At 44.3% G+C, this 14,924-nt stretch overlaps 1 protein-coding gene across 6 annotated transcripts in view; it reads right to left on the reverse strand.

Moving 5' to 3' along the window:
- The window catches only part of FBXW11 (F-box and WD repeat domain containing 11), an 89,652-nt gene that overhangs the window by 26,468 nt on the left and 48,260 nt on the right, over positions 1–14,924 (reverse strand). For 4 of the 6 annotated variants that reach the window (XM_080908120.1, XM_080908121.1, XM_080908122.1 and 1 more), the window contains exon 2: positions 4,697–4,922. In XM_080908120.1, the coding sequence (XP_080764246.1) occupies positions 4,697–4,922 (226 nt within the window). Of the gene's footprint in view, positions 1–4,696; positions 4,923–9,025; positions 9,089–14,924 lie in introns of all 6 variants that reach the window. The other 2 variants (XM_080908117.1, XM_080908118.1) reach the window with 1 other exon arrangement.

The raw sequence follows: 14,924 nt of genomic DNA on the forward strand, positions 1-14,924 counted from the left end.
AGGTGGTCTTTAGGCAGGGCTGAAGGGCTTTGAGGTATTAAACTAAGTATTTCCTTAGCCGTGTGTCTGGCTCTTATTACTCTATTGTGCTGAGGGAGCCCCCCTCTCCCTCCTAAGGCAACACAGGAACACATCACTACCTTGGCAGAATACGGCCCAATAGTGCACGAACATTTCTGAGAGTGCTGCTGGTGCTAACTGCAGACACCTCATGAGAATCCAGAAAAATGTCAGCAATAAACTCAAACAATTAAAAGGCACCAATTTCCAGGTTCAGCGTGTAAAAACTACCATATCAAAACGAACCTCAAGTTTGTGATGTCAGCTCGATGTCCTTGGTGAGGTCAGCTTAACCCAGCTGCTCAGATGGTACAGTAACTTCCAGTAGTTTAGAGACCTTCAAAGAGCAGCTGTAAAGAACCCCACCCCTACCTCTGCTGCTCCTTGCTCATGAGTTACAGCTTTGGTTATAAAATCTACAGTTAAAAACCAGTGCCGAAGCCTTTCCTAGTTATGTGTGACTCTAAGGGCTAAAAAGGAAGTGAAAATAAGTGTAGGTCACAAACCCAAGGCTTCCCATTACACTACCCAGAAAACCAAATAACAAAGTGAAAACCCTTTTGTGCCACACCCAGTAGATGGTAGACACAGTGCAGACTCAACTGTCTTTAATCCTTCCCCACACTACAAGGTTACTGCTGTGCATACATAGATGAGGGTGGGCTGCTGTCTGCAAAGTGTGGGACTGAAGCCTTGGGGCTATCTAGTTCCAGCACCCACGCTCTCCATTCGTGATGCTGGGTCTTTGGCCCTGTACCCAACCTGAAGTCTCAGCTCAGTCCTGCCCGTGCCTGTGACCTTTGATCTAGTCTACCGTATCTCTAGTCTGTAGTGGTTTTCTGTCCTTACTTGAGGGCTAGACAAATGAATAAAGCATAGTCAGGAAGCTAAGCATTTCAATATTTTTAATTGCACAGATACCTCACCAAACTGATCAGCAAGACTTATCTTTTTTGAAGTACAATCTGCCTCTATTTTAAATGGTATAATTTTTTCCCTTTAACAACAGTTCTTAGAAACCACAAACTTAGCCTGCAGAAATTGACATTGCAGACTAAACATTTACCATGATTTTTAGAAAAGCGTATCATAATTATCACTTTTTCCACTGAACCAAAAGGAGCCAGAGACCACAAACATTTTCCACTTTTCTTATACTGACAGGTACAATGTTCACAGTAAGCATTTTAAAAAAGCTAAGACTATAGTTTTCTAGAACTAATTTTCTTTTCACAACCAAAAGTTTAAAATGACTGTCAAACTTAACAGTAAAAATACAAACTCCAGTTACTTACCGGATGACTGGACACTGGACTAGCAGAATGACTAAGTTTTCTACATCTTATTAAACCTACCTAAGTGCGTCTAGACTTCTCTTCCCCATAATGTTCTACCAGTGTAGGTCGAGGAGAACTACGCCAGGTTTAATCCAAGTCTACTAGTCACAAACATAATCAGCTGGGCCAGCTTGTCCCTGGCTATTAGATTCTCATGTATGAAATATACTGACATGTGTATATATGTTCAGATCAAATCCTGTTAAAACAAATAGCATTTTAACAGAAATATTTCCATGTCCCAGCCAACAGTCCTTTCATTTCATACAACATTCAATACCACAAAATTCCATGTTAACAGAGATATGGACAATGCCTTAAGATTCGCTGTAATGAAAACTGAATTGTATGCAAATATACTAACCATATTTATATACATAACACATGTTCATCTGTTCCGCCTCTTCTCCAAGGCTGTGCATACCCCAGAAGGAGCTGCTGGAAACTATCTGGGAATGTCAACAGTGCCACCTTGTGGCTATTCTGCAAACATAAGAGGCCATCGCCCACATCTAAACCATTTGGAAAGCAAATTAGAGAGAAGAAAATAAAACCAAAACAAGAGAAATGAACAGTGAACAGATTTGCTTGGGAGAATGGAGGCCTGGTCTCATTAGTTAGTAGTTGCTAATGAGAAACAGTACAACCAGCATCTTGAAAGACTTCCCTGACCTTTCCCAGTGCAGCACAATGCCGGGGCTCTGGAGTTCCGGGAACGCACAAGAAACCATTCACCTAGACCTTTCTCTGTCACAGTAAAAGGCCCCTCTTCTCACCCTCCACAACTAAAAAGTCACTGTCCTGATCAGGTTTACTTGACAAAGGCTGGAGTTAGGACAGAAAGCAAGCTGAGCATGCCAGAACAGGCCAGTAGGCAGTGGTCCTCGGCTGCTTCAGCTTCTCCCCGACTCCCTCAGTGGGCTACAGGCTGTAGGTTGAGTTAACCCTTTCCTTCCTAGGTTGCTTCTGATCATGAAAGACAGTTACAATTCATTTATTTAACATTTATGATCAACTTAAGGACTCTCCCTGAGTAATTTGAACTAAGTGATTTCACCCTTTGTGCTAACTTTGAACGGACATCTGCCCACCATCATTTTATAATAGCACATGACAAACAAGCCATGTGACCCAATGGGAATATTATCTAATTTCTCTGACCCTTGTCATTATAATCTCTGCCTAATGAGAAACTGGACTAAGCAATTAAATGCTGTAATTCTGGATGGAAAGTGGTTCCTACTTGCTTTCCTAGACATATTCACAGAAGGCAACTAATGGAAGACAGGGCAAAATTCTGGCATTGAAACATCAGCAGACTCAAGCCTTTATCAGTGAACTCTCAAACATTCTTGTAGAAATATTCAGTGTAGAAAATAAACACATTCTGGAGGAGTGCAAAGACATTAGAAGCCTCCCTGTCACTTGTAGCCAAGTTTCAAGCTAGAACCACAGCTCAGGCAGGTCCTGTGTGCTGTGACAGAAAGCACCAACAACCAAAGCCCTGCTGTTGCTGAGGAAGGGCTGCTGCCATAGCCCTAACCATCTCGGGAGGATCCTAGACCTGTGCTGGCACGGCACAGCGGCAGGATGCTGTGCTGACTGTCAGAGGGGAACCAGCGTTCTCTTCCTAAGTCAGAGCTCTAAACTAAACTGAAGAGGAAACATTTCAAAATGACAGAGAAAAGTATGAGCTGTTAAAACCCAAAGTAGAGTGACGGAAATGCCTTCCGTGAGAATGTCACCAGTCCCGTCATGATGCACCCCCAACAATGGCCGTACAGACGGCTGTACCTGTGGGAGGGGTGGGCACAGGTAGGAACACAAGAGTTCTCTACTTTTTTTACGACTTTGCTCAGGACTAAAACTGTCGTAAACACGGATAAGAGTTAACCAGAAAATTGTGCCCATGAGCGCACATGCCTGAGTGAGGGCCGTAGGACTTCACTAAGGAGGCAGACAGAGAAGCAGGTGTCAACAAACGTTAACAGGTTGGAGAGATGGTCCAGTGGTTAGAGCACTTGCTGCTCTTGCAAAGGATCCAGGTTAGTTCCCAGCCGCCACATAGTGGCTCACAGCCACCTCTAACTCCAGTTTCAGAGTGCCCAACACTCTTGTGACCTCCTTGGGCACAAAGTTGTTTTGGGAAATGCTAAAACATGGCACTATCCCATACCATGCCAGGCACGGACAGGGCAGGGTGTTCTCATCTCTGCAGACTCTCTGACCCTTGCTCTAAAATCTCTCTACCCAACTTGCTAAGTTCCCATGGGTTGCTACCACACCGGCCGCTCTGTGGCTGATGGTGGTGCCCGCCACCATACCTTCCTCTGGAAGTCAGCTGAATCACTGCATGAAGGAAAACACCACACAAACTCAATCACTGGGCGCATCTACAACATCCTAATTGGTAAGCCATACTAAGCTAAGTCCTCTGAGGGCAGGTCCTGGCAGATCCACCATCTAACCCGGGGCCTCCAAATCACATCCTGTACCCAAGCGCCCTCTCCATCCAAAAGGCTGCAAGTCTCTTTCCTCCTCCCCCATCTGACCTGGAAGTCCCGTCTAGTCCTTGCCCAGTGATTGGTCCCCTGAAATTTTTAGTCATTAGGGGAAGGTCCTTGTCACACAGATATACATGCAGACACTCATACACATAAAATACATGAAAGAAAGATAAAAACATGAACAAAGACATACTACCAGTTTCTTCAGTTTCTTGGCCATTGCCTGAGTATCACTTCAGACAAGGGAACAATCTCAACTCTTCAAGCCTTGCCAAGATTCAGACTTAAGGAGAAGTAGGCGTGCGTGCGTGCGTGCGTGTGTGTGTGCGCGCGTGCGTGTGCGAGTGTGCACACGCAAGCGTGCATTTTTTTGTATGTCTCGCCTTGGCTGACCTCAAAATAATCCCCCTATTTCAGCCTAAAGAGTTTTGGAAGGACAGACATGAGTTGCCATGCCTAGCTTTATGCATTTTTTAAACTACATGTAAAGTACAGATTGTCTACATACCAAAATTAAATAGTGTATCTTTAAAAACAGAAAAGCAACTAAATAAAGCAACAGCACTGACTAATACACAGCAAGATCAATCACAGAAGTAGCCTGCCTTCCCTAGAAATGTCTCTACTGTATTTTACTATATGGCACTTGAGGAAGAATTAAAATCTAACTACAAATCCAGTGGCTGTCAAGGAACGACGGCCCACGGAACAGCCACTCATTCTGCCGTTCGCTCACACACCATTCACTCAACACTGCCAGGCTCAAGGACTGTGAGAAGTGCAGTTACCTACCTGGTAAAGCGGTGATAAAGTCCCGCTGCAACATGGGCTTCAGGTAAGAGTTAATATGTCCATGCTGGTAATGACACATTCGTGAGATAAGATGCTCCACAAACTCCACCTGATCTGACTCAGACCACTGGTCAAAGTACTTAATGCACAAGTCCTTCTCTTTCTGGTAGTTCCCCTCCGATGGCCTCTTTCTGGAGACAATCACAGATGACGTTCCATTACTTATCTGTTTTGGAAAAACAAGGAAACAATAATTAGCTAGAAAGGCATTTAATTCATTACAAATACCTTTTGTCCTATGGATTTAACCTTAAAAATACCAATTTTAACCCAAGCCAAACTAAGTTCTTTGTTCATTCATTATACAATTAAAATACATTGAGAGCCCATAGCCTCAAATTAACACCTATAGTAATCACTGAAGCTGTAGCTGTTTCTAAAGCTGACCATTCCCCAGGGCATACTATACCACACTCCACCATTAGATAACTCATTTGGAGAGGAACATCTCAGAGGCACTCACTGCCCAATCTCATAAGCCAGCATCTAGTTGACTAGTAGTAATCTGTCTCCACTTCCTCAAAATTAAAAGTTAATGTCTCTCTTATATTCTCAAAATATTTCCAAGACCTCAGGTAGATGCCTGAAACTATGGACCAAACACTACATGTTTCTGCCTATACATACAAACAAACATACATACATACATACATACATACAAATGATAAAGCAGAGCTTATAAATGATACATAGCAAAAATTATTGACAATAACGGAATACTTAAAACAATATACTATAATATGTACATATGTTCTCCCCACCTACATTTCTAAAATTTTTCATTTAGAATATTAAGACTGCAGCTGACCATAGGCAGTCTGAGTAAAAACAACCAGAGCAGGGTTGGACTAATGAATATCAGTACTAATGGTTCTCACACCTGGGCATGCCCTGAAGTAGCTGAGTGCCTGTTAACACAGTTTCAGATTCTGTCTGTTTGGATTAGAGCCTCAGAATCTGTATTTTAAGTCCCCAAGTGCTGCTGAGCCTGTTAGACCAGACTGCATTTCAGGGGATCACACTGAGAACCCCCATCTATCTAAATAGAAGAGGGGCCTAAAAGCCAATCAATCTATAAAACTTCATTTTCTCCTAATAGTTTTGGCCCTTCCATATTAGTTCTGAAGGCTAATAACTGCTGGCCAAACAGCTTAGGCTTTCCATCCCTTCTTCTGCCTTATTCCTCAGAAAACAATCCAAAATCCTGGAACGGTATTCATCTGGGCGGTTTTTACATGACAAGTGTGGTCCTGACAGCAATATCTCTCTTATCTACCTGTCCCTGCAGAGCAGCAGCATCTAACCCGACGGCAAACAAGACAGCTTAGCCCAAGTTTGATCCCAGGAACCCACAAAGTGCAAAGAGGTCACCAACTTCAGCACACTGTCCTGTGGCCTTCATACTTGCACCATAAAACATGTGTGTATTAATTAGTTAATTAAAATGTTTCAGTTGAAACCATAGACTCTAGGTATAGTCCTGGGGAAGGTTCAATTCCAGCACCCCTCCTCTAGAAAAAAAGTAAGAGAAAAGGAAAAGCTATAAACACTAGTTCTGGATGACAGCACACAACAATCTAGAGGCTGGGAAGATGCAGCAGATAAAAGCGCTGGGTCTGCAAGCATGAAGAGTTTGAATCCCCAGAACCACACATAAAAATCCAGACATGGGCCAAGCATAGTGGTGCAAGCCTTTAATCCCAACAATCCGGAGGCATAGACAAGCAGATATCTGTGAGTTCGAGGCCAGCCTGGTCTACAAAACAAGAGTTCCAGGACAGCCAGGATTATCATACAGAGAAACACTGTCTTAAAAAACCAACCCCACCCCCCCCCAAAAAAAAACCCAAACCACCCAGACATGGTTGCACATGCCTGCAACCCTAGCATGGGAGTTTAAACAAGCAACGACAGGAGTTCAGAGGCTGGTTGGCCAAAAGAGCTAAAAATGCAAGAGACCCTATCTCAAGGTAATAAGGCTGAGAACAATAGAAGACAAAGTCCAGACATATCTGCACACCAACATCTGTGCAAGTATATATACCCTCCCCCATCACCATAACAAGAACAGTCTACATCCCTAGACTAAAGCCACAACCACTATAATGCTAGGAAGTGCAATGCCTTCCTATTTAAAAACAACTCAGGTCTTTGGTTTGGTTTTTGAGTCAGGGTGTCTCTGAGTGGCCCTGGCTGTCCTGGAACTCACTCTGTAGACCAGGGTAGTCAGAAATTCACCTGCCTCTGCCTCCTGGGTGTTGGAGTTAAAGGTGTGTGCCACCACCACCTGGCCACATCTGAGTCGTCTTGTACACTTGCCAAGCCATCTGTCCTCTGATGGCCTACTTGCATACACTAACAGAGAGTAAGACCCCAAGAGGTGAATTACAATTAATTCCATTAGAAACTTGTTTCCAACACCTTACATGGGATGAAGAGCTCTTGTTAATAGAATGTTCTCATATTAAACTAGACTAAACTCATCTAAAGAGAGCCTCTGTAAACTTCAAAGGAAACCTCTGACCTTCCTTGACAGAAATCTTTTCATTTCATATGTGCGGTCTGTTTCTATGTCTGCGTTTACAAGCAAGGTCAGAAAGCACTCATCTGCCACTTAACTTACATTAACCATCTACTGCCAATTCTCCATGCCATCTCCAATTCCCAGAGTGAGGGATAATTTAATTGACATCTGTTACCAACAGAGGGCAGCATTGAACAGTCATTCTAAAAGTTCTGTTAAAAGATTCCCATCTACTAGCCTGAATAGAAGAACTTGAGACAAGGTAAAAATTCTTTGTGGTGATAAATATTACCAGCAAATATAAAAGGAGATATGTAAGGATATCTTACATAACATATCGAATATAAAAGGATACACATAAAAGGAGATGTCAATATTATTTTAAGCTTAACAGTATCACAATGTTGTAACAGGAAAATAGAAAAAAACCTGCCTAATTACAAGCAACTGGAAATGCAAATCACAACACACCCTTCTGCACAGAAGCACTGCAGTGTGGCCGTCACAATCCAGCTTTATATAAAGTGAGGCTGGATTAACCATTGGCAGCTTTGAAAATGATGGGAAGGACCAAAGGTGAGATGCAGGGTTTATGGTGTAAACACAATCACTAAGACAGAATCAGGCTGCACACTGAAATCCCAACTGTGGAGTCTCACAGACGACATGTGCTCGATCCTCTTACTCAGTGCCTGCTTCACAACAGGTCCAACAGAACTGTGACAACAGCCTGCATCCACACTGCCTCCTAGACCACAGTATCTTCACACCCGCTTTCTCACTCTGGTAGGAAAAGGTTATTATTTCACTCATCAACTAGTTTCCCACCAGGAGATGGGCAGACGAAGAAACCTGGATGCTAAGGAGCTGGGAGCCGCTGCAAGCTAAACGGTCACAGTGAGGAGCGGTACGGCGAGGAGTGTGGAAGAAGGTCGTGCACGTTCCTTTTACACATGATGTTCAAAAAGACAGACAGACACATGGGTTCTTAGGAGTGAGTGCATCTCCAGCTGCTGCCCCAGCTCCCTGGTGGCCCAGTCCTGCTGCCACTGTCTCACGCCATCTTACCTTTGTGGGCGTGCGCTATTCTAGCTAACTATCCTACTTTATAGTTTTCAAATGAGCCCAGGTCACTTTTTCCCCTTCATTCTATTTATGCTGTGCCTTTACTCATGTCCTCACAAAGGAGAAAAATGCTCACTGGCATGCTTAATGAAAACACTAAACCACGACGGTCTGTGTGCTCCCCAGACGCTCACCTCAAAGCCTGGGAGGTTGGATGGGAAAGTAAGAGAGTCAGGGAAGGAGAGATGAAAGGGGACAGTGCCTCAAGAAAGAGCAGGATAGGAGGGGTGAGATGCAAACAGAGAAAAGCAGCTGTCTGCACTTGCTGCAGGACAGGCATGAGGTCTGCACTTGGCTCTAAGCTAAAAACCTCCACCATCCCCAGGATGGAGGATTTCTACACAATCTATCTTGGGTCACAGAGTTGGTATTTTAGGATACTGCCCTTTTGGAATCTTCCAGAAAACTCCAAAGGTTTTTTTTGTTTGTTTGTTTGTTTGTTTGTTTGTTTTGTTTTTTTTTTTTACAAGAAGTAAGATGCTTCCAAGAGAAAATGGTGGGCAATGAGGGTGGCTTCTGAATCTGGCAACCTTACACAAACAGAGGCTGGGTTCTGCTCTCAGTGAGGACACAAGGAAAGGCAGAGCTTTATCTACAGTCATCTGCTGGCTTATGCCTACCTGCCAAAGAGCACTTTTCTTTGGGGACTCATCTTCATTTTGATCTTCCATAACTGAAGTGTTCTAAAGGGGGAAAAACAGGTTATTTGAATTATACCAAGTTCTACAAAACCTAAATGACTACAAGACATAAACTTCGAGATCCCAAAATAGAGTGTAGGGATGCAAACCCAATAACTCTGGCTTGTTGCTCACGCATGCCAAGCTGGGTCAGGAAGCTCTATCAGCTTTCATAAATCAATAGTAAGCAGTCTTCACTGACGGAGCCTGGGCATGACCGAAGAGCACTAACTTGTGGAGTGCCCGTCATCATCATTGCTGTTCTATGGCTTGTGGCAGAAAACTCAGACTCACAATTCCCAATGGTTGCACACAATGTCTCCTAGAATGCTTGCTGTTCAGTAATGCATCCCACCCACCAGCAATTACAAGTGGCAAGACCTTCTAAGTGTCCCCTCCTTTCCCCTCCCTTCCATGGCTGTTCTGGGGAATAGCCTTGCCATCTTCCCCAGCAAGAGTGGAGGACTGCCCCAACCTTTTCCCTCAGGAAGAGGATGCTGCTGTTAGTCACTAACAATCTGGCTTGCCTTGGGGACATCTTTTCTTTCCATTTTTGTGTTTACTGCACAAAGAAGTACTATGTAATTATCCCTTTGGTGACCTAGTGGCTCAACAGATGCCCGTTAACTGGATATTATACATGATTGGGTTTTCCCTTTTAAAGCTTCTAGCTAACAGCTTAGCGGAGCCTTAACAAAAAGGGTAAGTGGGCAGGTTGAGCTCAGAAAGGAGTGACAGGCAGCTCACTGTGGCCAGGATGCTCTAAGGTTCCATTCCAAACCTAAATTCCAACATTCGTCCTACGGTGTTTTTGGAAGGCCCATTGTGGCTCTATTAAAATTACCAAAGGGATATCTATTTACCTCTTCAGGGGTAAACTCTCTCAAACTGCCCCCTACTTTTCCTTTAAGTCCTAAAATGTTTGGACCTAACCCACAGTACTGGAGCCAACGGAGCAATGGAGAATCCCCAGCAGTTTGCAGAAGTCAGCACTGAGTAGGACTCACTGCTGTCTGTGTCAGTGGCACACAATAGGTGAGCCAAAGCAAGACACTGGAGTCTTGACTTGGGACCTTAGGCAAATGTAACTGCTCCTCAAACAGGGCCACGGGTATGGTGCGAGCACCAGTGCTGTGCCTGGTGCTGAATCTCTGGTCCTCTGAAGACACTTTCCCAAGGCTTCCTTTGCACATGTCTACAACTTCAGTGAGCTGGGCAGAGCAGAATGACTGCAGAGGAAAGTCTTTCTCAATAAAATCTTAAATGTCCCAGAATGTCAAGGCCAATGACAGAGTATAGGAAGGGGGGGCAGTATGTCCTAGTGTTCAAAACCAGGGGCCGTGGTGGACAATCCTGAAGCAGAAGACAGAGAAGTGGACATAGCTCCACGGCAGTTGATCTCCATGACACAGGGCAACAACAGGACATCTGAGAGGAGTCCCAGTGAGGGTCTAGTATTGATGCTACAGCAGAAGCCAGAGGCCTGGAACCAGACCAATGACTCACTGCAATGAACATTTCCAAGCAAAGATGTATGGACAAAAGGCTACACCATGTGACACACTGTGACACAGTATTGTTTCCATGACAAGCTATTTGTTTGTTTGGTTTTGGTTATTTTCTTTTGAGTGGAGGTTGCAATGGCACAGGGCAGATGAATATGAAGGAACGGGGAGGCAAGTGGGATTGGGGATGCATAATGTGAAACCGTAAAGAGTCAATAAAAAGGAGACAGAAGCCTGGACACACAGGAGAGCACGGGAAGGAAGGGAAGTCCAGTGCAGGACAGCCAGAGCCCTTGTCACTCATAAGGCTGGTATTACAGTCGATGCTGAAACCTTCTGCAATTTGGACCATATCTTGGTTCCTTGGCAGTTAGAAAGAGTGGTTCTGACCTAAGCATTGTCATGGTTTTCACTCAAGAAAGAAGCAAGAATGTCCAGAGTCCTGCAAACTATACCAGTAACAGCATCATCACAGTGAGGGGTTTTAATTCGCCTGTTCCACAATAGCAAAAGCATTATTTATACAACTGAGAGAAAGGTAGCTCTTGTGAAGAAATATCAACTATTCTCTTCACACTAAACTACAGAGGCTAAGTGCATACACTTCAGTGGAACCCTCTGAGGTCCAGACTAAACCTGGCTCTATACACTTTCCACCTTCTCTAATAGATACTTGAGAAAAGCTACAATAGAGATCACCATTCAAGTTATACTGAGGAGACTGGTTTCATGACCTCCACCTATCTCTGCAGCTCACACATGGCCCTCCCGCTGCTGAAAGCACTGACCATTGAACCACATCCCACTTCCAATCACTTCTAAATGGTATCTAATCCTATATCCTACATGGCATCAGAGATGCTGGGAAAAAAAAGGGGGGAGGACCCAAGTCTAATAATTTTGAGAAATACTGTGTACATGAGCACACAGTCACCTGAGCTATCACATGTTCCAGTAAGTGACTAGACTGCTGTACATTCTAAGGAACTAGAACTTTGGTCAGATATAGTCCCTTTATATCTGCTTCCCTCAAGCTAGGAGGCTGTGAACAGCCCTCAGTAATAATCTCTGCTAACAATAGGTCAGCATGTCTCTAGACATCAGGCAAACAGCTCTGACTAAAGGGAAAGGGCCGCTCTGACAGTCAGTCAACACGCAGAAGCCACTTCTCAGGCACTTTCTTAGTCTTCTACATAGGATTACAGAGACCTCTCTTAAGAGAACTGTCTGTGCCACGAACTTGAGCACACACACACACACAACACAACATATTACATACATACATACATACATATATACATACACACACACACACACACACAAAACCCAACACATGCACACTCGAGAGAACGCTCACATGCATTTTTACATTACTTCTTAAACACTCACAGGTCCAAGGTTCGGGTGGAGGCTTGGATAAGTTATACACATCCAAATTGTCAGGTGAAACCATGGGGTCAACCCATCTGAGAGGTGAGACCGAAGTCCAAGGAGCTTCTGGGAAAGGGGGATTCTTTGAATCCATGTGCCTTCCTCACTTCCTGCCTGCTCGTAATCACTTCTTGTCTCCTGTCTATCTGCCAGGAGTACAACATGCAAATGGGAAATTTAGATCCTCCTTTTCTGAACTGACCAACAAACAATACCATCCAAGAGGCAGCAGTGGGACTCTCGGGAGGTTGGCCCGGGTGGGGACAGAAAATGTCTTGTTGTAGCAGCTGCTGTGAGCATTGTAGGAAATAAAGGGTATCCCAGGCTTCTATCTGTTCCTGTAGCATGGCAATGTGACTGTCACTTGTCCAGGGCGGGGAGGGCAAACTCACTCTGCTCTCTTGAAAGGCAGTAAGCACTGTGTGTGCTGTGCACTGGCCTTCAGAGAACACCGCAGTGCTGTCCCTTGGCCCACACGGTTCAGAGGCTCTGCACATACACATGACCACAGCACAGCCACACAGCTCCTTTCTGCACTGCCCCCCACACTCCCATGGAAGGACCTGTAATCCCAGGTTCTTGGAAGGCTGAGACAAGATCACTGGAACTGAAGCCAGCTTAGCCTATAGATAGGGTGAGTGGTGTACGGACAGTCAAACTACATATTTACCTCCCTACCTTCTGGGCTAAGTCCTGCTTGCAATTGGATCAGTTATGTGAGAATCTTTAATAGCAGGAGTTCTTACGAGACTTTAACAACATTTTTGTAATTCTTTGAGTAATTTTATGGCTCTGTTTAAACCACATTGCTATGGCAAAATAGTGTGGCTATGTGGCATATGTAAACTAAGGAAGGAAGCCCCACTAGTCATAGTACAACAGACCCAACCCTAAATACAAGATGTCAGAACTGCCGCTAGAATCTAATGCACTGCTACTATCTTCTGCAAGTAATCTCCAATAGCATTAGAAACACCACTACAGGAGCTGGAGAGATGGCTCAGCGGTTAAGAGAACTGGCTGCTCTTCCAAAGGTCCTGAATTCAATTCACAGCAACCACATGGTAGCTCACAGTCATCTGTAATGGGATCTGATGCCCTCTTCTGGTGTGTCTGAAGATGCCTACAGTGTATTCATAATAAACAGAGAGAGAGAGAGAGAGAGAGAGAGAGAGAGAGAGAGAGAGAGAGAGAGAGAGAGAGAGAGAGAAACACTACTAGGGACCTCACTTAGCAGTTCTACCCAGCATAGAAATGACAACAGATGCCATTTTTTAAGATTATGGGTGTGAACCGGCCACAGCCCACAAGTAGACAGAGGGTCTCCTTCTACCTACCATGTGGATCCCAGAGACCAAATTCAGCCCATCCAGCTTTACCTTTACCCACCAAGCCATTACTCTGGCCAAAAAGAGTTAGCATTTAATGAATTTCCACAACAGTCGGGCTGTGAAACCTTTTAAAACTGTGTATGACCTCCCTCTATTCACTACAACTATCTGACAAGTGCACAAATCCAATCTGCCAATGCCGAGAACCACGGCTCAGAAATATCATTCAACTGGCCTGATGTTTCCACAGCAGTAAGTACCAGACTTCCAAGCCACTTCTTCCTCCACGTGTAAATGCCCCAGTAAGAGGGTTTCTACCATCACTAGGAGACTACAGACACTGAGGGTATGGCCTTTAAAACACTATTCAATAGTGGGCCCCACAGAAGGGACTGGAATCCTAGGTGGTTGGGGTCTAAAGCCAGCATGCACTACAGGGTGAATTCTAAGCCATCAGGGACAGCTTAGCCAGACCACGTTTCTCAGATCTACAAAAAGAAGAGCCTGATACAGCTGGGGGGCAGGAGGGGCAGAACATTCGCCTGGTATGTTCTGGCTTCATCCCACAAAGCAAACCCACCAGCATTCCAAGGATATATCAAGCAGTACAAATGCTCATGCTGAAGAAGAAACATTGGCTTCATTAGTTACATTAGTTTGTTAGAGCGCCATTAAAATATACCCAAAGATTTTTTTAAAAATTAAATTCCATTTTTTAAAAGCTGCCCTAAGGTACGTGTCATAGTCTGTGACAAAGGCTCAGCAGAAGCTTCCTGTCCCCATGGCTTTGTTAGCACTTCTCCCAGACAGAAATGGAGAAAATCCCAGTAAACTGCAGCCTCGGCCTGTGCTTTCTGCCTTTCAGTACTGACAAACAACGGAACTGCCAGTCTGCTTCCAAACACCTTGACTCTATTTTCTTTTAGCTTGCAGATAAGCAAGGTAGTTTGCTGAGCAACACAGAATATACTTCACTTTGAAAATTCCCCACTTTGAGAATCATCTAAAAGAAAACAATTCTTATTTAAAGCCTGTGAATTCTGCAGTAGGGTAGAGGACAGGAGCCTCTACCCTGACAACAATAAACCCTCCAGTACTTCTCTCAGGCCCCTGGACAATGGGCTGCAGCCCATCAATCAATTTAATGGGTTGCAACCAGCACTTTAAGTTTTAAGAAAAGAAAAGGTAAATATCCACCTACCCCCACAGAGTAAGCACAAATTCACAGAAGAGGCTTTAGGTATGGTCGAGGCAGGGTGGGGAGGGCAGGCAAAGGCCCTGTGGCAAACTATACAATATTCAATCAAACTCCTCCTGAATGAATGAAAGTCTCTCAAAAGCAAAGATCTCAAACAGGACAAAATGTGCTTTTTCAACTATACTGAATAAAATTTGACACCTAAAAGTTATTCATGTGTTTTTTGGACACTTATATACCTCTGAGGGGAAAGGGTTTAAGTAAATGCCAAATGCTGTTTGTTTCTAAGACAGGCCTCAGATTTGAGGGCCAGGCACAGGTGCTGCACACCAGGACACCAACTCTCACGGTGGCTTCTACTGGCCTCCCTAGTG

The sequence above is a fragment of the Micromys minutus genome (genome assembly GCF_963924665.1).
Source record: "Micromys minutus genome assembly, chromosome: 31".
Lineage (NCBI taxonomy): Eukaryota > Metazoa > Chordata > Mammalia > Rodentia > Muridae > Micromys > Micromys minutus.